This window comes from Bombus bifarius, unplaced genomic scaffold (genome assembly GCF_011952205.1).
Source record: "Bombus bifarius isolate JDL3187 unplaced genomic scaffold, Bbif_JDL3187 scf7180000008307, whole genome shotgun sequence".
NCBI lineage: Eukaryota > Metazoa > Arthropoda > Insecta > Hymenoptera > Apidae > Bombus > Bombus bifarius.
This window is the reverse complement of record NW_022884583.1, coordinates 71,457-92,161: the sequence shown is the minus strand read 5'-3', so window position 1 is coordinate 92,161 and position 20,705 is coordinate 71,457. Positions and strand designations below refer to the sequence as shown.

The 20,705-nt window shown below is 41.1% G+C and overlaps 2 protein-coding genes across 2 annotated transcripts; one reads left to right on the top strand and one right to left on the bottom strand.

Moving 5' to 3' along the window:
• The first annotated feature begins 640 nt into the window (after nucleotides 1-640).
• Nucleotides 641-18,809, top strand: LOC117212501 (cubilin). The gene is made up of 52 exons (XM_033457390.1): nucleotides 641-795; nucleotides 899-1,028; nucleotides 1,119-1,304; nucleotides 1,405-1,446; nucleotides 1,530-1,670; nucleotides 1,750-1,853; nucleotides 1,945-2,092; nucleotides 2,174-2,416; nucleotides 2,558-2,870; nucleotides 2,935-3,254; nucleotides 3,346-3,702; nucleotides 3,774-3,927; nucleotides 4,006-4,187; nucleotides 4,275-4,938; nucleotides 5,317-5,539; nucleotides 5,614-5,931; nucleotides 6,022-6,182; nucleotides 6,273-6,605; nucleotides 6,830-7,323; nucleotides 7,403-7,795; nucleotides 7,873-8,146; nucleotides 8,606-8,839; nucleotides 9,436-9,941; nucleotides 10,343-10,556; nucleotides 10,615-10,980; nucleotides 11,058-11,251; nucleotides 11,330-11,481; nucleotides 11,567-11,755; nucleotides 11,847-12,028; nucleotides 12,152-12,364; nucleotides 12,449-12,595; nucleotides 12,656-12,731; nucleotides 12,798-12,906; nucleotides 12,975-13,134; nucleotides 13,216-13,446; nucleotides 13,693-13,766; nucleotides 13,843-14,072; nucleotides 14,345-14,545; nucleotides 14,628-14,763; nucleotides 15,014-15,350; nucleotides 15,430-15,615; nucleotides 15,718-15,874; nucleotides 15,951-16,128; nucleotides 16,234-16,476; nucleotides 16,545-16,707; nucleotides 16,779-16,993; nucleotides 17,069-17,146; nucleotides 17,267-17,331; nucleotides 17,409-17,649; nucleotides 17,731-17,893; nucleotides 18,130-18,380; nucleotides 18,476-18,809. Exons 1-52 carry the CDS (start codon nucleotides 728-730, stop codon nucleotides 18,587-18,589), a joined length of 11,253 nt encoding a protein of 3,750 aa, XP_033313281.1. The 5' UTR covers nucleotides 641-727; the 3' UTR covers nucleotides 18,590-18,809.
• Nucleotides 18,621-20,532, bottom strand: LOC117212505 (protein pxr1-like). The gene is made up of 3 exons (XM_033457395.1): nucleotides 20,100-20,532; nucleotides 19,883-20,014; nucleotides 18,621-19,709 (listed from the first exon to the last, which is right to left on the bottom strand). The coding sequence occupies exons 1-3, from the start codon at nucleotides 20,102-20,104 to the stop codon at nucleotides 18,989-18,991; spliced, it is 858 nt and encodes a 285-aa protein (XP_033313286.1). The 5' UTR covers nucleotides 20,105-20,532; the 3' UTR covers nucleotides 18,621-18,988.
• Nucleotides 20,533-20,705: the final 173 nt, after the last annotated feature.

The window sequence follows — 20,705 nt, the reverse complement described above, 5'->3', positions numbered from 1 at the left end:
GATTGGCACGTGATCGAAAATTATGTTACATGGTCGATGTTTGATTTCCATATTCCGGTGAACGTGTTACTAAACTTTTAATTGGCACAAAGTTGTTGGTGAAATTAAATATCATCATTAATTTTCAATATTATACAAGTTCGTACACTTATACAGCAATCCTCTCATGATGTTTATTAATGCTGTATATTTTTATTAAATAATTGTATAAATAATATTTCATTAATTATTTTACATCCTCTAACAAGGTATTTTTCAAATGAAATCGATTCGTCGAAATAGTGCTTCAGTGATAAACTAAGCTTTAAATTTACTTATTTATGTTTCGATACGTTAAAGAAATATTTAAAAATCATATACGTTTAAATACGTTGCGAGATAAAGAAAGTTTTAAACGCAAACCGAAAAGTGAGTGTCCTAACGACAGTTAAAAGGAACTTATCAAACTTAAATTTGGAAAATAAAATTGTTAAACGAACATTTTTGGCAAAACGAACTATGTTATAAAAAAAAAGAAACGAATCGAATAATGAACATGTAACCGATACTGGGTGGATTTCGATAAGTGTACTGAAATACGCCCACTTTCGACCGACGACATGCATCGTTTCTAACCATTCGATGCAGTCTTCTACGAACTTCAAAACGAGAAAGATCACGTGTAGCATCCGGCAAGAGATGCTATAATAAAAATTCGATCGCGTACGCTTCAAACCATCGTAGCGACATGGCTACGAGATCGCAATGGTTGCTGTTGACTTGGTTGGGATTCTGCGCGGCATGGATGGACGAAAGGTCTGGAGAACACAATTTCCGCCAGATCCGATCTTCATCCGAAAGAAAAAAAACTTTCTGCTCGTACCACATTGCATAAAACGTAATTTTTAACGCGTTCCAGGCCTGTGTTGGAGTCTCGGGACGGAAATCTGTTCATTTCCTCCGCGAAGGACAAGAACATCACCCTGAAGATCTTGGGAGATGGCCACTTAAACGTGAACGAAATTAATTTGCTTGAAGTCGCGAACGCTGTATGGAGACACTATTTTCCTCAAGAACTGAACAGTGGTACGGATGATTTTCTCGTTAATGACGTAATTCGTCTCGTTTCTTTTTTTTAGGCGGTAAGCGCGACACGTTTAATCGAAAGATGGAGAATGGGATACCTGAGCGAAGTGGAATCGAATTTACAACGATTGATACAGGTTGTGGAGGGTCCCGAGGGTTTGGAGAAAAGAATAGCCATGATGAGAGGATTTGGAGAAGGAAATAGCACGTTGCAGCCGGGAGCTCAATCAGCAAATCGAGTAAGTATCTCTTGAAATAAGATTTTCTTTACGACGAATCATTTTGTTGAACTTAACCGATGTTTAATAATTAACACTTCGTTCAATTGATCACTTGCAGTCTACGCCTGGAATGAACTTAAGAATTCATATGATGGCTCGAGTATGTACAAAAGTTCCGACTAAATATTTTGCATGACGTATATTTAGCAGAGAATATTTAAATAACTGTTGAAATATGTCTAGGTAAAGCGAATAGAAGAAAAAGTAAAATCGATAGAATTGAAGCTGAAGACAAACGAATGTAGTAGTAATCCCTGTCTGAATGGTGGTACGTGTCAGGATCTTTACGAAGGATACCAGTGTCATTGTCCATCAAATTGGGAGGTAAATAGTAAAATATTAACGAAGTTAACTATTTCTTCTAAATTTTCTATACAAATATTTATTTGCGTGCACGCCATAGGGTCCAAATTGCGTCGTGGATGTAAATGAGTGCGTCCGACTATTAGGAACAGATCTTGGATGCCAAAATGGAGCCACCTGCCATAATCTTCCAGGATCGTACAGGTTCTTAAACAGTTTGTTTCTCATGAAAAACTGTTACACCAGTGTTTTACGATATTCTACGTTTACTAACTTTATTTTACTTATTTTTCAGTTGCGATTGCACAGCAGGATGGTACGGTCTCCATTGCACGAAGAAGTCTTCCATTTGCAAACCGGAAAACTCCAACGAACTATGTGGTCACGGTGTCTGCGTTAGCAAAGAAGGTTCTCCACTTGGTTACACCTGTATTTGCGACCAAGTATATACCACGAAACATCTAATTTCATCTATCATAATTTCATCGTTTCCGGTATGCAATCGAAATTTTGTATTCTTTCAGGGTTGGCAATCCGAGGGTACTAATCCAGCTTGTATCAAAGACGTGGACGAATGCTCCGAAAACCATAGACCGTGTTCTGTGAATCCTTGGGTTGCTTGTCGAAATGCTCCCGGAACGTTCTTCTGTGATTCTTGTCCTCAAGGATACTCAGGGAATGGTTATTATTGTGCGGATATCGACGAATGTATGATCGACAACGGAGGTTGCAGCACAGCTCCCAGAGTTCAATGCATCAATACCATGGTAATTTAGAAAATTCATGCCAGTACCAGTAATAATATTTGTCAAATAAAGTACATATTGAGATATCGTATATATCAATGTACAGCGAGATAAATCGAAGAAATTTTTGAACGAGCTAGAATATACATGAATGTTAAACAGGGTTCAAGAATGTGCGGTCCCTGTCCCAGAGGATACAGCGGTGACGGTGTCACTTGTGTCTACGTTGGTAGCTGCGCCATCAACAACGGCGGTTGTCATCCGTTAGCCACATGCATCGAGAATCCAGCTCTCACGAGCGCCTACGTGATCTGTCGTTGTCCAGCCGGTATGGTGGGCGATGGACTCGGCCCGAACGGTTGTCAATCGACCGAGATATCTGCTCATTCACCTTGCGCTAGTAATCCTTGTGTGCACGGAAAGTGCACTATCCATGGCACCACCTACACTTGCATCTGTAATGCTGGATACACCGGTAAGAATATATTATTCTTAATTGCCATTTAGCCAACGATAAATAATATTTCGAATTATATCAGGGAGCACGTGTGACGTCAGAGATCCATGTGTACCGAATCCCTGTAAAAATAGCGGTGTCTGCGTGATTTCTAACGGCGTGCAAACCTGCGACTGTCCGTCGACGTACACTGGCAACAGATGCGAAACGCCACGGCAGACCTGCGGCGGTGTGTCCCGCAATCCCTTGGGACATCTCGAGTTCCCGATCGGTGGAAACGTTTATCAGCATGGACTGAGCTGTGCCTGGGTTCTAGTCACCAACAGTTCGCTCGTGTTGAACGTCACGTTCACCCGTTTCAACCTAGAACATTCGACCGACTGTAAATACGACTTTTTACAGGTATCACGTCGATCGATCTATATTTCCATTTATTTTCGTCATATTCTACTCGTATCGTCGATCAAGCCGTTAATTGGATGACGCGTTTCAGATACACGACGGCAGGAACGCCGGTAGTCAGATGATTGGCAGATTTTGCGGCAACACTTTCCCCCTCAAGAATGGAAATATCGTGTCCTCTCACAACTCTCTGTACTTTTGGTTCCATTCGGATAACAGCATATCCCACGACGGATTCGCGTTTGAATGGAATAGTATCGAGCCCGTTTGCGGAGGCACTTTGACGAATGATTACGGCACGATCAGTTCTCCCGGATCGCCAGGTAGGTATCCGCCGAACAGAGACTGTTACTGGACGATTACCGTTAAATCCTCAAAGAGAATACAGATTCATTTCGGGCAATTGATGCTCGAGGAGCATCCATCCTGCGAAGCCGATTTCCTCGAGGTAAGTGTGATTTGTCGAGTCACTCTCCACGTTCATATAAATATATTCGTATTTCTGTCGATTGTTCACAGATCAGCACTATACATAACGAACGACTGGGGCTTTATTGTAATCACACTCATCCGCCGCCTCTTGTTGTGCCAGCTTCCAAAGCTGTAATTTATTTCCACTCTGACAGTGCTGGACAAGATGCTGGCTTCCAAATTCACTACTCTGCCATCGAAGGTAATTGAAATTTCAAGAATAAATTCGAACTTCTACTTCCTTCAAGTCATCCAAAATTATAAATCGCCATTTTTTCAGGCGTTCCTGGTTGTAACGACGTATATACCACTCCTACCGGTACCGTTAGTAGTCCTACGATCACAAATATTCAAGATATAGAATGCGAATGGAAAATCCAGACAGCTGTTGGTAAACGGATAGAAATTACCTGGCCTAAGTTAGAGCTCTCGGATACCGAATGTCGAATGCAAAAACTCGAGGTATCTTCTCTCCCAATCTTCACTTCAGAATTCTAAAATGAATTTTGTAAGATAGAAATATTTTGACATTATTCATTTTTTTATCAGATTTACGATGGAGATACCAGCGAATCTCCATTGCTCCAACGATACTGTGGTACTATGACTCCGCCCACGATAAAGTCGAGCACGAACGTGTTGCTGATTATTTTCACATCTAAAATGTACTCAGATGGCAGCTTCACCCTCTCCTATAACACAGTATGTGGCAAGCTATTCACAGATGATTCAGCAATTATCGAATCATCCATGACTGCAGACGGGATTGATACCGTTAACTGTGTCTACGAGATCAAGCAACCGCCTAACAAAAGAATCGTACTAAATATGCTCGAGATGAATATTAGTACTCAGCTGAGGATTCCATATAGAAGCCCGAGGCCGATTAGATTTCATCATTGGAATCACTGGAGAGTTTCCACTCACAACTGGCCAGAGAGATACAACTGGCACGATACATACAACTGGCCATTTGAAGACGAAGCGATGCTTGGAGAAAACAGGCTACCCTCTTGTGTGACAAGTTTTCTCGATGTGTATGACGGCCCCAACGAGAACGCTCCGCGTCTCGCTCATCTTTGTAACGCTATCGTATCCTCCGACGGTTTAAACTTCTATTCCACACAAAATGTTATGTTGCTCAAGTATCAGTCCAAGGCTTGGGTCCATAGCCAAATCCACTTCCGGGCGAATTACACGACGATTACAAACAGTAAGTGGAATATTGCAGGAGGAAATATAAGAATACCGAGGAATTAAAGGAATTTTGTGCAGATGATAACGAAACTGCTGATCTTTGTGCAAATTTATACTTTTATAAAAATCGTTCAACGAATGAATCTAAATTATATAACTAAACACTATAACTGGATCAGTACTTTGAATATTTTACATACTTTCGCATATTACGTGCATTTTTGCGCCCTCAAATTGCGCCGGAAAATGCGTGAAAATCCGTGATTTAATGGTAGTGCTTCGTTTAACGATTTCGAATTGGATATTTTCCAAAATAAACGAATAGCTTCTTTCTTAAATTTCTACTGGATTGCGAGTTATTCGATGAATTCCTAACACATGATTTATTCCAAAGGATGTGGAGGATTATACACAGAAACCAGCGGAACGATTCAGACGACCACCGAGTACGGTCACTACCGCAACGGCGAAACATGCATATGGACGATACAAGCCCCGCTAGGTTATGTTGTGCAACTCACCTGGTTGACATTCGATTTGGAAAGACAAATTCGTTGTCAACACGACTATGTCAAGGCATACGAAAATTACATGACCAACAAAGAGGAGATAGGAACGTATGTTTGAATTTTCATATGACGATCGGACGATTTGGAATTGTCAATAACGATGTTGTTCTTCAATTTCATAGCTTTTGTGGCGATACCAAACCGCCGATAATAATGACGCAAAGCAACGAATTGACTTTGATTTTCCGTTCCGATTCGACGATAACCCGCGAAGGATTTACTGCCACGTATCTCTTCCTCGACGCCAGGAAAAGTTGTGGTGGTCATTTCGTTAAGGTAACGGGCGTTATTCAATCGCCAAATTATCCGAAAAATTATCCAAACAGAAGGGAATGCACGTGGGTGATCGAAGCTCCAAGCAAGCAAAAGGTGATTCTCAATGTGACGCACTTCCATTTGGAAAATCATCCAAATTGCGATTTCGATTATCTAGAAATCAGGTAGACTTTAAACTTTGAATGTTCTAATATATACTCAAATGTCCTGAAAAGAAATTAATATAATAAACGATTTTCTTCACTTCTTATTAGGAACGGTGGCTATGCAACTTCTCCATTGATCGGAAAATTTTGTAAAACCGATGTCCCCGCGGAAATAATTAGTCAGACCAGTCAATTGTACCTGAAATTCGTGTCTGACCAAACGATATCGTTCAGCGGATTCCGTATAGAATGGGATAGCACGACCATAGGTACAAGATGAATTCTTCGAAAGATACAAAGTTTAACGATCGACTAAAGAATATTTCTGAGATCGAAAATCGTTTTCTTCGATGTTTCAGGCTGTGGTGGAACTATGAACGGCGTCACCGGCGACATCATATCTCCGAATTATCCTGAACCGTACATGCACCGAGCGGAATGTAAATGGACGATCGCGGTGGCGGCGGGCAGTTTGATACGGTTGCTAGTAGTCGATCTGCAATTGGAGGAGCACACGAAGTGTAGATACGACTATATCGAGATATACGAAGGGAACAATCGTCGAAACGGCCAGAGATACTGCCAATATCCTTATCCAAAAATTATTATGTCGAAGAGTAACGTGCTAAACATAGAGTTCCGCTCCGACTTTACGAATTCTGGTCGCGGTTTCCATCTGAAATATGAAACAGGTGAGTCGCTTTCTTCGGTGATTGAGTTAAAATTTTATTGATTGATCCATCTGCATCGGTGCTCGACACCTGCCGATATACGTGTATTATGTATCAAATTGTTTCTTCCTACACGTTGCCAATTTTTTACTTGTATAGGTTCAGTGGTAAACTAATGGACCTTAATTATTCATTATGTAATTATTGAATGTATCTATATATAACAAAACGCATTTCCTTTACAGTGTGCCAAAACACATTACACGGCTTCTACGGCGTGATAGAATCTCCCAATTTCCCGTACACGTACGAGAAGAATGCAAACTGCAGCTGGACGATTGACGCCCCTATAGGCAACAAGATCAACATCACCTTCTCTCATTTTGACCTCGAAGGGACGAGCTATACCAACTCGTGCGACTATGACTATCTGGAGGTGTACGAAGGTTACGACGGTGGTCCTCATACGCAGCTCGGGAAATTCTGTGATTCCAACGTCCTTCCACCCAAAATTCATTCGTCGGACCACCAAGTACACCTGAAATTCGTCACCGACGGTTTCCTCAATTCCAACGGATTCCGACTGGAATGGGTTGTCGATGGTTGCGGTGGACATCTGACAAGGCCCTTCGACTCGTTCACGTCACCCGGATATCCGTCCGCTTATCCCTCGAACGTCGACTGCGAATGGTTGATCGAGGTCGATTTCTCGCACAGCATCGAACTGACACTCCACGATGTTGGTATCTTGAGATGAACGTTCTCCGACAGTCAACGACGAATAAAAATCTTTCGCGTATTTAATCTTGTTCTTTTAGATAAACACCGAGAAGCAGATGGACTGCTACTTCGACAAGGTCCAAATTTTCAGCGGCAAGGACGAGAGCGCACCGAAATTAGTCGAAATCTGCTACTCGCCTAAACCTGTAGTGTACACCAGCTTCGGGAACCAGATGTTCGTCAAGTTCCATTCCGACGTCACGTATGCGACCCGTGGATTTAACGCCAGTTACAAAAGCGTTCCCATCACCTGTGGTGGCAGATTTACCACCGATACAGGAATCATATTCTCCAAGAATTACCCGAAAAACTATCCGCATAGTCAAAATTGCAAGTGGTTGATACAAGTTGATCAAAATTACATCGTTAATATGACCTTCTTGGACTTCGATATCGAGGACAGTAGGAATTGCACCGACGATTATGTTCAGGTTATACATTAAATATTTGTTTGAAGTTGGAAGAAGTAAATGGAACAAGATGTAGAAAATTGTGACTTTTGTAACAGATATACGATGGGCCGACAACGGACTCGCCGTTGTTAGGCACCCACTGCGGAAACGAACTGCCACCCTCTTACGAATCAACCAGCAATGAGATGTTAGTTGTTATGAGAACAGACAGAATATTAGGAGCGAAAGGATTCCAAGCACGGTATCGTAAAGACTGCGGCGCTCGTATCATTGTACGCGATCAAGGGTACGTCGTTCCATATGCAACTTACACCACCGACGCTCTTTCCGATGGAAGCTGTACATGGATATTGGTTGCCGAAGATCTAGGTACAGTTCCGCCATATTAGATAGTCGTCCCATCATAAACAGTCTTTCTTTTTTCTCAGATAATCTGTTTAGGTTTTTAACTAATCTATTTTGAAACGTGCAGAGAAAGAAGATGATAAGTCACGTTTCCCATTTTTTTTTCTACAAGGGCACAGTTTTTAAATTCAGTTTTTAATTCAGTTGTCAATTAATCCTGTGTTACCAAAATTTTCTTACCATTTAGTTTTTATGATCTTTTCATAATTTATTGCAAGATAATAAAATTGTGATTCTCGATAGGTTTCTACGAAATTTTGTCAGTCTATCAGCTATTTTTAGTTCTAACTGATTCTTTCCATTTTCTGTTACAAAATATTAAAAGACTACTTTAGCAATTATGAATTATCAGATTTGTTCCCCTGTGACTTTCACGTAATAAGTATTCCAATTATTAATTCTTTTTTCTATTTTTTAAAACAGCCGATCATGTCACTGTGACATTCACGTATTTGGATCTAGACGTGGTAGACTGGACTCATCTAGAGGTGTTCGATGGCGAAGGTTTGGATGGGCCATCTCGAGGCCATTGGGATGCTGGTACTGACACTGTACCCTTGCCGATAACCAGCAACGGTAATGCACTTACCGTGCATGTGACCTCAAGCTACGAATTGTTAGCACGCTTTTCCTTCACCTATTCCGTATTAGATTCAGGTAAATGATGCGACCGCTTTTTTTTATCGTTTCTCATATCTTCTTGGCAAACTTTTCGATACTGAAAACGATTTATTACGCGACACATTGAATATTCAATGTATACTGCATTCGTAGTAACTAATCTGTGAATTTTTATGCGGTTTTGTATGCACTGTGACGAGACACGATTATACATTTGATACCAATATAACGTTTGAAACCAATCTGGAAATGCATATGGAAGTTACAAGATATTTGCTACAAATAAAAAAAATACATTTAGTTAAAAAGAAGTTAGTATGCAACATGAATAGTCACGTTAATATTTAGCGTTACAGATAGTTTCACTGAATTTTGCGACTTAATGTAACATATAATTGGTCGTTTAAATTTCACTTTCAGATTTGTTTCAAGCTTTTCCAATATAGATAGTTATGAAATGTCAAAATATTTTGTACGACGCATATAATATATTCGTTAAATGTGTGCACGAATGCTCGAATACTTTCGTGAGCTTCGATGCTAAACAGATCGATCAATTTCGTCAAATCGATAAATTTGAGTTTCCATTATCTAACTCAATCGAACGTTAAATCTTATTGATCGAACTGCAGCATGCGGCGGAACGTACAAGACGTATAAAGGAGAGATCGCCTCGCCGAACTACCCCGACAGTTACCCCTTAAACGCCGAGTGCATCTGGATCCTGGACAACTCGCCCGGAAATAGACTTCGCCTGAATTTCATCGACTTCGATCTGCAGCAAAGCGACGACTGTAACATGGATTATTTGGAGATACGAGAGGACAGTGGAATCGGGAAGCTGATCAATACTTTCTGCGGAACCAACGCAGAACCAGTCCAAACGTCGAAAAAATTATGGATCAAGTTCAAGAGCGACAACGAGGGCGCAGGGAAGGGGTTCAGAGCTCATTTCCAAGTGATAGGTGGAGACGAACTAAGCGGACCAGTAGGAACAATCACTTCTCCGCTTTATCCGATTCCTTATAAACAGAGCTACACCATGTGGAGAATCACAGTCGAATTTGGGTCGATAATTCGAATCGATATCACGGATATATATATTAACAATTTCGATACTGGCATCAACTCTCTCAAGGTATATATAAAAACATATATATTTCAAATATTTGATAGCAGGCGGAAAAGTGTTGCTCGGCATCATTCAAACACCTATACGATTCCAAAAGTACTGTTCCTCACAGTCCTTTTATCAGGAACCATCCTTGTCATCCTCAATCCGTCGCTAGTTCTTCTAAGAACAATGTTTCTCCTTTTTAAAGGAATGCAACCGTAGGTCGCTTGCTATTCCTAAACTTTCGTTCTAAGCGATCAAACTCTTGATATGCGATAGCTACAAGATTTCAAGTCACTAGCTATGGCACAACAACCCTTGGCCTCAACAATTTGAAAAATACATCATAACTAACACGTATAATTTTAAACGCGGAGGTTACTAGAGACTTTGAATCCATAACAACGACTACGTGTTTTGAACAGGTGTACGATGGTTACGATTACAATGCGCCAGTTTTGTTGGAAATTCACAATTTTGATCAAGCTCAGTCCGTCACGTCCACTGGTAACGTAGTCAATATAGAATTTTCGATCGATGTCAGCCTTGTATTTCGACATGGTGGCTGGTTCTCCCTTAATTGGCTTCAAATACCAAGAAACATCGATGATGGCAATACGGAAAATGAAGCCGTTAAACGTAAGTTCGAAGATCGTTAATGTCGTTGATTAAAACGTAACATTGTATCTTGCCACAGTGTCAGAGTGCAGTATGGAAGTGGCTCTACAGAACAGTAGTAGATACGATATCACGTCGCCCGGCTGGCCGCACGGCTATGCCGATAATCTTCGTTGCGTATGGATTTTCACTTCTCCACCTGGAACTCACTTGGTCTTTAGAATATTATACATGGATCTGGAAGAAAGCAACAACTGCGTGGCAGATTTTGTCTCAGTTTACAACGGCAATGCCCTCACAGACGAGAGTAACGCGAATCTATTGCACAAATTATGCCTATCGAATTCTACGTCGATGGCAATAGAGGCGGATAACGTGATGACGGTGAAGTTCGAATCGGATAGCTACTTGAACGAAACGGGCTTCAGCGCATACGTTTACCAAGGTAAAAATATTTTCAAGTACTCTTGCATTCGAGGACATTATTCACGATATAGGGTGTTCATTGTCGATGTAACTCAGCTTGCGGTGGTAAGCTTTCTGGACCAAACGGAGTGATCGAGATCAATAATGTTACATCGAGGTTGCAGTCGCATAGTTGGGATATTTCGTGCGAGTGGGTGGTCACAGTGAGGCCTGGGCGAACGATAGAAGTGAACATCGTTGAGATGTCGATAAAAAATCCCAGTTCGACGTGCAGTAATAATTTTCTCATGGTAAATTTGCATTCAATATTAAATGTGTCAATGATAATCTTTTAATTCCTTCAAATACGTGATTAACTGTTTTTATAGTTGAAAAATGGTGGAGAGATTGCGTCACCTTTACTTGGAGCTGGAAAATACTGCGGTTTCGTGACACCAACCCCTCTTCAAACCACCGGAAATCGCCTATACGTAAAGGCGCACGGTATTCAGTCCAATATCAACTTTAAATTGACCTACAGGTGATCACGGCTATTTCTTTTACCCATTAATACGTTCCACACCTGTCAAGTCACATTTTTTGAAGAAATTTGATGAATTATTCAGCGAAGTGAGCATGAACTGCGGAGGTGAATTCTACCTGACGAGCAAGCAGAAGGAGTGGGAAATCGCCACCCCGAATTACCCGAACATCCCTCCAACATATTCCGAGTGCACGTGGACGGCAATAGCACCTGGCAGAGAAAGGATATTCATCCATTTCATCGAAAGATTCGATTTGAGTTCCTCCTTAAAGTGAGTCTTGGATGTACCAACAGTGAGCAGCTAACTTGCTATATTAAATCGTTCAAGTTCCGTGAACAGTAAGAGAGGAAACGGATTTCAGCTGTGAGAAGGAGTACGTTGAAATCAGGGATGGTGGAACGGGCAACTCCAGACTGTTAGGAAGATACTGTAAAGACACAGCTCCCAGCAGCATGGTCAGTACCGAAAATATGATGTACGTTCACTTTTACACGGACGTCCCCGAGCCCAAGAATGGTTTCAAAGCTGTGCTCTCTATCAAAGGTTAGATGATATGTAATATCGCAATTTGCTTCGTTCTAAATATTTTGCATTCGTGAATCAAAGTTATACATACAAATTCACACCTTTGAAATAATTTTCTAAAGTCTGCTGCTTTTCTTGTAGATTTATGCGGTGGGATTATCAGAGGTCTCAATGGCTTTATCTCATCACCGAATTATCCGTTGGGTTACGCGAAAAATCATAATTGCACTTGGCGAATAATCGCTCCAGCAGATCACACATTGAAGTTCACGTTCTTAGATATAAACTTACCTAACCGTCATACTTGCAAGGATTACGTGCAAATCCAGGAAGTGATGCCGGTGAATAAAACGAGTAAGTAGAAACAGACTTACAAGTTAGACCCAACGTGGATGAACCCTTCCTATGATCTTCCCCTTTTTTTTTACTTTTTATCAGGTGTCGAAATTGGCAAGTATTGCGGTTTCGTGAAACCCGAAGCCGTCGAAACGGCATCCAACGAAGCGGTAGTGACGTTCATAAGCGATGATATCGAATACGTATCCTACCGGGGTTTCAATCTTAACTTTACCGCTAGTCAAGAAAGTGAGTACCAAATGAGAATCGAAATGGAAATGAAACGACAATAAATAATGTTTATTGCAGTCTGTGGAGGTGAAATCACTGACATGATGGGCACGATCAAGCCGAATGGTTATCCCAATATCGCAACGCGATCAAAGTACGCAATTGAAAATTTATGTTAAATTAAACCTTCCGTACTTTATCTACTCCTATTCTTTTGCAGATACTGTGACTGGAGAATTAAATTGCCGGTAGGATATTACGTAGTTGCTGAATTACAGGACTTGGATATCATGCCCGGGATTCAATCACGACTGGGTTACACAGTAACGGTAATTATCAACGACCTTGCAATTTTTACCATTTTACCATTTCAACCGTTAACTGATCTTTTTTTCAGTTTTACAATGATTTCCGCTTCAAATCCAGGATAAAGACAATACGATCGAATTCAACAGATCGAATGATAATAAGCTCTAGCAATACCATGATGATCGGTTATTACTCGTCACCAGGCTATCGTGGTTTCAAATTGCGGTACCGTGCCGAACCGAATCCTCGTACGTTCGTGAAAGAAATATTCCTTTGATAGATCAAAAGTGCAATCGTCCGATGAACAATATTGTTATCTAAACTTTCAGCCTGCGGTGGAGTGATACAAGAAATCAAAGGTAATCTGTCACCACCAAAATATCGACCCTTCAACGAGTCGTCCTATTTCTGTCTCTGGAACATAGTAGCACCGAACAGTCTAATAAATAGCAGTCATCTTGGAGTGACATTGTCGATAAAGGTGGTTGGCCTAATTGGCGAAATTCGTGGATACGCCTTAACCAAATATTGCTTCCGGGACCGGGTCATCTCTTTGAGTGGTAAGATTGTCATTGTCAACCGAATCGTGTCTTTCTATCGCTAGACGATTTTTTAAAATCGAGGAAAATATGAAAGAATTGCTGCTGGTTTTTTGAATTTAAAAGGTTTATTCCAAAAGTTTGTAGAAAAATTTCAAACGTTAAAAGTATCCTTTGCACGATTAGAACGAAAGTGAGACTTAAATACACGTTATATCACATACATTAAAATTCGACGAATGGTGGAACATATTTTTATTTTCCAAGGTATCGGTATGATTTGTGGCAACTTCTCGGAACCGGTGTATTTGAGAAGTCCCAAACTGATGAACGAGTTGACGGTAAGTCTCAAACGAAGGAAACACGATGGTGTTACATACATTTTGCACATAGCGTATATCTGTTTGAAATTTGTAGATAGTGAACGGTACTTTCGGTGCACCGATGCGCTTCACCCTCGAGTACGAATGGCAACCTTGCGGTGGCATTCTTAGCGGATTGACGCACGTGATACAGGCGCCTAAAAATATATCCTATCCTATTAATTGCGTCTGGCACGCAAATTATCCAGACAATGGAGAAATGATCAAGCTCCACTTCAACAGACTACACTTGGGTGGCTGTGACAAGAATTACATCAGTATCAGGTACTTTGAAAACAAATAACTTACTGCAAACCTCTGTAGATCTCTAGAACTAGCGACGGTTGAAATGTGAAATTTGAATCAAAGATATCAGTGCGAGAAACAAAGCTTTGTACACATACCTATATTTTATAAATAAAAGTCTCCGAAAATCTTCCAAAATACACCATAGTAAGTGTCTGTTAAAGAAGAACTGGAGTTATTCCAAAGCATTCCGATACTTCTAGTTTCAAGATTACACGTCTTCCAAATTCTTCAATGTGCTTGTTTCTTAGGAACGGTGGTCCATTCTCGCCAGAGATCGGCAAATTCTGCGGTAACGAGCAACCTAATAACATCACCAGCATATCCAATCAGCTGTGGATCGAATATACAGCAGTAGAGGATCCCAGTGACTTCGAGTTCGTGCTAGAACCAGAGAACGACGGATGTGGAGGCACACTTCATGGCAACAGTCGCGAAATATCATCCCCTAAGTAAATGAAAACACGATAACGCAAAATGAATCAGAGAAATATCTGATTGAGCGATTCATTCATACTCTTCGTGTATCTACAGGTTCCCGGCGAAATATCCCAACAACGCGGAGTGCATCTGGGAAATAATAGCGGACAACGGGTATCACGTCGGCCTGGTATTCGTTGATCGTTTCAATTTGGAGAGCAGCCCTAACTGCGAGAAGGATTACGTACAGGTGCGTGAGAAATTTGCATGGTAATGAAATTGTGCAATAGGTTTCCGTTTCATCCGGACGACGAACTTCGTCGACGCACCATGTTAGCATGAAAAGTAACGATAGTGTGTTATGTTTGGTCTTATTATTATCGTTGTCCAGCGTGGCAAGAAATGAAGCAGTCGATAGACACGAAACCAGTAGAGAGATGACGTATTGCAAACTCGAGATAGTCGAAGATTTTATCTTTCGAATATTTTGTCTGATGTAGATGTTCGACTGGGTGACAGACGCAAAGAATAAATCTTCCATAGGAATGTGGAAGGATCTTGGAAAAGTCTGCGGTAGAAACACGCCGTTGACATTCAATTCGACCAGCAATCGTATGAAAGTTATCTTCCATTCGAACGAGGCGATCCAGGGTGACGGATTCCGCGCCGTTTGGCAGGAGAACTGCGGTGGAGTTTTCGAAGCCACCTCTCACCGGAAGATTATCACATCGCCATCGTATCCGAACTTCTATCCGCCAAATTTCTTCTGTAATTATACTATCGTGGCGCCAGAAGAAAGCATAATAATCAGTTTCAAGGAATTCCAGATCGAACACAGTAAGCAGGAATAAATGCTACTAAGAGAACGTGACAGATACCACTGAAATTCATCATTTGGTGATTCCGTTAATCATAGGTCGCAAGGACTGTAACCTCGACAATGTGACGATTTCATACGAAGACACGTATGTAATGGAGGAGAATGTTTATTGCGGAGAGAATAAGCCACCCTTAATAAAGGCGACAAACAAAGCAGAGATCATCTTTAGAACCGATAGATTCATTCAACGAAGCGGTTTTCTATTCGAATATCATCTCAATGGTACTCATGGCCACATATCATAAACAATACTGTCAAAAAATTACGAAACTTTCAATAGAATTTGTCTTTTAACGATGTCTTTTTTTCTTTCTATCTCGAAAGACTGTGGCGGAACGATAACAGAGCCTGGAGACATTAAACTCTTAACACGCGATGGCATATACCTCGGAGGGACGGACTGTGTCTGGAAAATCCAAGCACCTTCAGACAAGAGTATCGTTCTCCGTTTCGAAAGTTTCGTACTCGAGTCCAGCTACAGGTATCTTATCCGATATTCAAGTTCGAAGGAATTATAGTGACAGTGGTATTTTACGATAACACTATAAATCTTGCAGCTGTTTATACGATGTCGTGACAATCTACGAGGGCCTGGAGGAAAACGAGCAGAATAGACTAGCTAAACTGTGCGGAGATCTGTCGGAACATTTGCCAGTCATAAAGTCTAACTCAAGTTCCATGCGGGTTTTGTTCCACGCGGATTACAGCCGCCACTATTCTGGTTTCACCGCAAAGGTAACTTCTACGTAGTTTATAATTAGAATTTCCAGCCTTTTTAATCGTATTACAAGCCATTTTCTTCTAGAATCGCTTAATCTTCAAATCGTTTCGTTATCTCAGGTACTTTTTGTGAAAAGTGTCGCAGCAGGTTGCGGCGGAGTCGTTCATTTGCTTACTTCTCATAGTCAGACATTCAAGACACAGAAAGATTCGACGTACGATAGCCTGGAAGACTGTCACTGGAACGTGATAACATCAGTGGGAAAAATTATCAAATTTACTATCAACAGCATGGATATCAAGAATAAAACTATCAATAAAAATGCCACTATCGACAATGAATGTACTGGCGATTTCCTTGAGGTAAAATTTTCCCATCTGCTGATAACTTTTGTATTGTTATGTCTTTAACTTCTTGTTACGTCGTTTAGGTTCGCGACGGCGCCGGACCTTTTAGCCAGCTTTTAGGAAAATTCTGTGGCAACCAACCTCCGCTTCCTATATTATCCGGTTCCAACACTCTTTGGATACGATTCGTCAGCGATGGTACGCTCGAAGGAGCTGGCGTCGAGGGCACCTTTGACACATTAGATGGTGAAATCAATTAAATATCGACTAATTAACGAGAAAATGCTCGATGCTTAACGGTTGTTCGATTTTTCCAGCGTTATGTGCCTATGCCGCCCCAATAGCGAACAACTCGAGACTTATACTGACTTCGCCGAATTATCCGAATAATTACGAACCGAATACAAGGTGTCATTGGACAATAAGTTCCGAAGACCTATACACCGAAAGATTAAGGATACAATTTTTAGACTTCGATTTGGCTGACTCCCACCAGTGCGAAGATGACTACGTTGAAATCATAGACGGCAGGGTATGTTGCTTAACGTATGACTTATCCAGTTCAAAAATATCGTTATCGTATCATCATGAAACGATGTTCATACAGAACCGAAAGTACATCGAGGAGGGCTACGGCGAGAACTTCGTTTGGAATGGAAACATGCTGACAGAAATTTATGATTCGGTAATGAAACTTATCTTTTAATACCTATAACATTTACAAATTTTATATGTATATTTGTATACTGTTGTTTCCAAATTATTATTTAATATTGTCAAATTTGTATGGTTTAATAAATTATAGGGCGGTTTTTCGCCATCCACTTCGTACAAATACTGTGGCAACAATTTGCCTCATGATTTCTATAGGTAGGTAACGAGTTGTCAAACAGAATCCAAACGTACAAAATTTGAGCATAAAAAGTTAAATTTCCTTGTCGATACAGTTACAGCACCGAACTGCACGTGACGTTCAAAGGTTCTAGCGCAGGTCACAAAGGTTTTAAACTCGAATATGGAAAGTCGACGTGCGATCGGAATTTCACCGCGGAACAAGGTCGAATCGTGCACGAAGGTATCACTGATTGTTGGATCACGATAACAGCGCCTAAAAACCGCACGATCTCTTTATATTTTAACCAATTCTCGCTCTACGACCCGGACGAGTGCACCAAGAGCTCCTTACAAGCAAGTGTTCTAATCGCGTTTCTATTTATACATCCTTTGACAAAGATTCTGTTTCTACTTGGTCATGTTGCGTTCACTTAGGTGTTCGATGGTGATTTGACTGGTAAATTGGTAGCGTCGTTGTGCTCTATGGATGTGCCCAGTCCTATTTTCAGTACCGGAAACAAGCTGAGTTTACATTCTCGGTCCGAATGGTCATCTAGCTTTGAGTTCTACGACATCACATATACCACTACGGACGCAGGTGAGAACAGAGTGTGTTCGATATTAATACTGAAAATCAGTGCGTTGTTTGAGAATTGCTGCGTGAGCGTGTTAGGAAATAGATAAAGATTTTGTAGGAGGTGGGAAGCATCGTGCGTGGGAAGGGCAAATAGGAATGAAACAAGTGAAAACAGTGGGAAATGGTGTATAATTCTGTGAGGAAATCACGCGCCGTAAAATAATTATTTGTTGTATGCAACAATTAATCACATACAGGTCGTGGCTGCGGTGGTCGTATATTTAATTACGCCGGATCGTTTACGTCACCCATGTACCCCAACGAATATCGCAATAACACGGTGTGTGTCTGGGACATTACCGTGCCAAATGGCCTGAAAGCCGCCTTGACTTTCCCAGTACTCGACATCGGCACGAAAAAGAGCTGCTCTTACGATTACAACGTTGTGAAAATCTACGATATCACATCGACTGGAGAGGAAGTTCTTTCCACTACTTACTGTGGAGGGGTAATTCGATATCAGAATATAAGACCAATTGCTGAGTCTATTTGAAGAGCAAGTTGATAATGATGTTTTTATCGAATTCTTATTTGTCTTTGCAGGATGATCCGGCACCGTTCGTGGCCAGCAGCAATCGGGTGATCGTGAAATTTATTTCATCGGTGAACAATATTGGAACCGGTTGGAGAGCGAATTTCGATGGCCGAGAGGATTAAGAGAAGAGACGTTTGAGTGCAAACATCAGAGAACGATTTATAAATATATTTATTCTATCAAAGTGTATGTATATTTCGCATGTTAACAATGCAGTATATTTATGGTAGCGCGCTTTGAAAAGGTAAACGAATTAAGGCGATTGTCCGACAACTATTATTTGTAAATAACGTAATGTTTGTGCGATGTGGGTAGAGATGAAATAAATCAGATTTCGTACAACGTTTCGTGTTGTTATTGGTCGATAATTCATTATGATATCGTATTGGCTAGAACCAATACCGCCGAGCATTGTTGACTCGTGCGAAATTAATTCAACGATCTTCTCAATATCCTATCGATAAATCATGAATAATATAATATGATATTTTCGAATGTGTTCGTGTTTAACTATTCAAACGTCACGCTTCGTTGCATTCATCCGCGCAATTCTCGTTCGTATCGTTGTCCTCCGCTTCTTCAAGTTCCGCCACCGAACAGCTTTTCGTCTTTCCGTTCGCTTCCTCTATCTTCGGATCTTCTTCCACAACTGGCAGAGTTTCCGTATCTAGTTCTTCGTCATTTTGTATCTCTCGCTTCTTCCTGTTCTTTTCGCGTTTGTTCTTCTCAGCTTTCTTCTTGTCTTTTTTCGACACCGACTTCGCTTTAGTCTCCTCTTCTTCCACTTCCAACGGTGCTTCCTCTATTTCCTCCATCTTCATTTGTTTTTCTTTCTTCTGGACCTTCTTCTTCTTACCTTCCTTCGTCACCTTCTCGGACTTGTCCAGATTTTCACTTTCCACTTTCCGCTTTGACTTCTTTTCATTTTCCAAGTTGTTTTGTTCTTCCACTTTTTTATCTTTCAATTTCTTATCTTTCAACCTCTTGGAATCTTTCTGGTGCACTTCTTGAGACTCACCAGAATATTTAGTTTTCTTCTTAGACTCGTGCTTCGAATTGGTTCGAGGGTCGGCGTTTTCTTTCCCTTTCAGTTTCTTGTTCTTCGACTTGTGTCCTTTTTCTGATTCCTCATGTTCAACAACGTTTTCAGAGTAGCTCTCCGCGTTCTTTTCCTCCGACGCGCTGTTCTTCCTCTTCCTCGGCTGTAAGTTCTTGCCCTCTCCATCCTTCCATTTTCCTTCCCTAAAATAACGAAAATCAGCATCGTAGCAGAACTTAGTCACGGGGAAATGATGCAGAAGCAACGTCCGTCACCCGTGACCAGATAAAAGCTACCGAGGGCAAAGCGATTATTGCGTAACTGACGCCACGACGCATACAATCCGGTGCATCATACTACGCTTTTCCAAACTCACTTCGAATACGCTACATCCTTCTTTTTCCTTTCGTGTCCTTTCTTCGACTCCACTTCCTTGCCAGGCTTCTTCGCCAACGCATCGGAGACGAGCACCGTGACAATCAACAAAATAGTAAATAGTACCCAGATCCTGAACAAACGTTCCACGAATTAAAATGATCGCTTTCTAACATTAACGCGGCCAAACCGCGTGAAAACTAAAATATTCTCCTCACCGCATATCTGCTCCGCGTTTGAATCGCTCTTGATCCTCTAATGATACGTATCGAGTCTGGAGATCGCGTACGACCGAAATCAAGATTCAGCGCAATACTGACTGCTGTTCGTCGGTCCTCTTATATCTTATACTGTGTCTTCATTCATATCTCGATAAACACGCTTGCCTCACAGCTCGATGATCGGGCAGTTCGTGAATGGCTCTTACGGTATCGGTCTCGATATCAGTGTAAAATCTATCGGCAATACGTGGACGAATAATTGCGATCTAAATTCGTAACGCGGAAAGTTCGAAGTTCGAATATGTAACTCTTCCTCGCTTCAACGTATCGTGCGTTCTTGACCTAGAACAGCCTGCGCCTGAAATAGCAAAACCGACTATTCACATCCTACGCACGAATCTTCTATCCTTGATATCTTTGCGAATTTTCCACATTTTTCTCGTCCTGTTTCCGACATTTCGCTTAACCGCTATCGTTTCACTACCACCACGAAACAAGATATTTAGGTCGGTTCATATCTAATCTTCGTGCTGACGGTCTCTGACGTCAGGGACCACTCAAGGAAGCTCTACATTGTGACAAACAAGCATTCGTGTCACAGGT

Excerpts from the sequence above, each read along its gene's own strand:
- LOC117212505 (XM_033457395.1), bottom strand. Across the intron at positions 19,710-19,882 it reads AAGGATGTAGCGTATTCGAA|GGAAGGAAAATGGAAGGATG; the intron begins GTGAGTTTGGAA and ends TCGTTATTTTAG.
- LOC117212501 (XM_033457390.1), top strand. The coding sequence starts at position 728 with ATGGCTACGAGATCGCAATGGTTGCTGTTGACTTGGTTGGGATTCTGC. Across the intron at positions 16,129-16,233 it reads ATTCTGGTTTCACCGCAAAG|GTACTTTTTGTGAAAAGTGT; the intron begins GTAACTTCTACG and ends TCGTTATCTCAG. Across the intron at positions 17,147-17,266 it reads TGACAGAAATTTATGATTCG|GGCGGTTTTTCGCCATCCAC; the intron begins GTAATGAAACTT and ends AATAAATTATAG.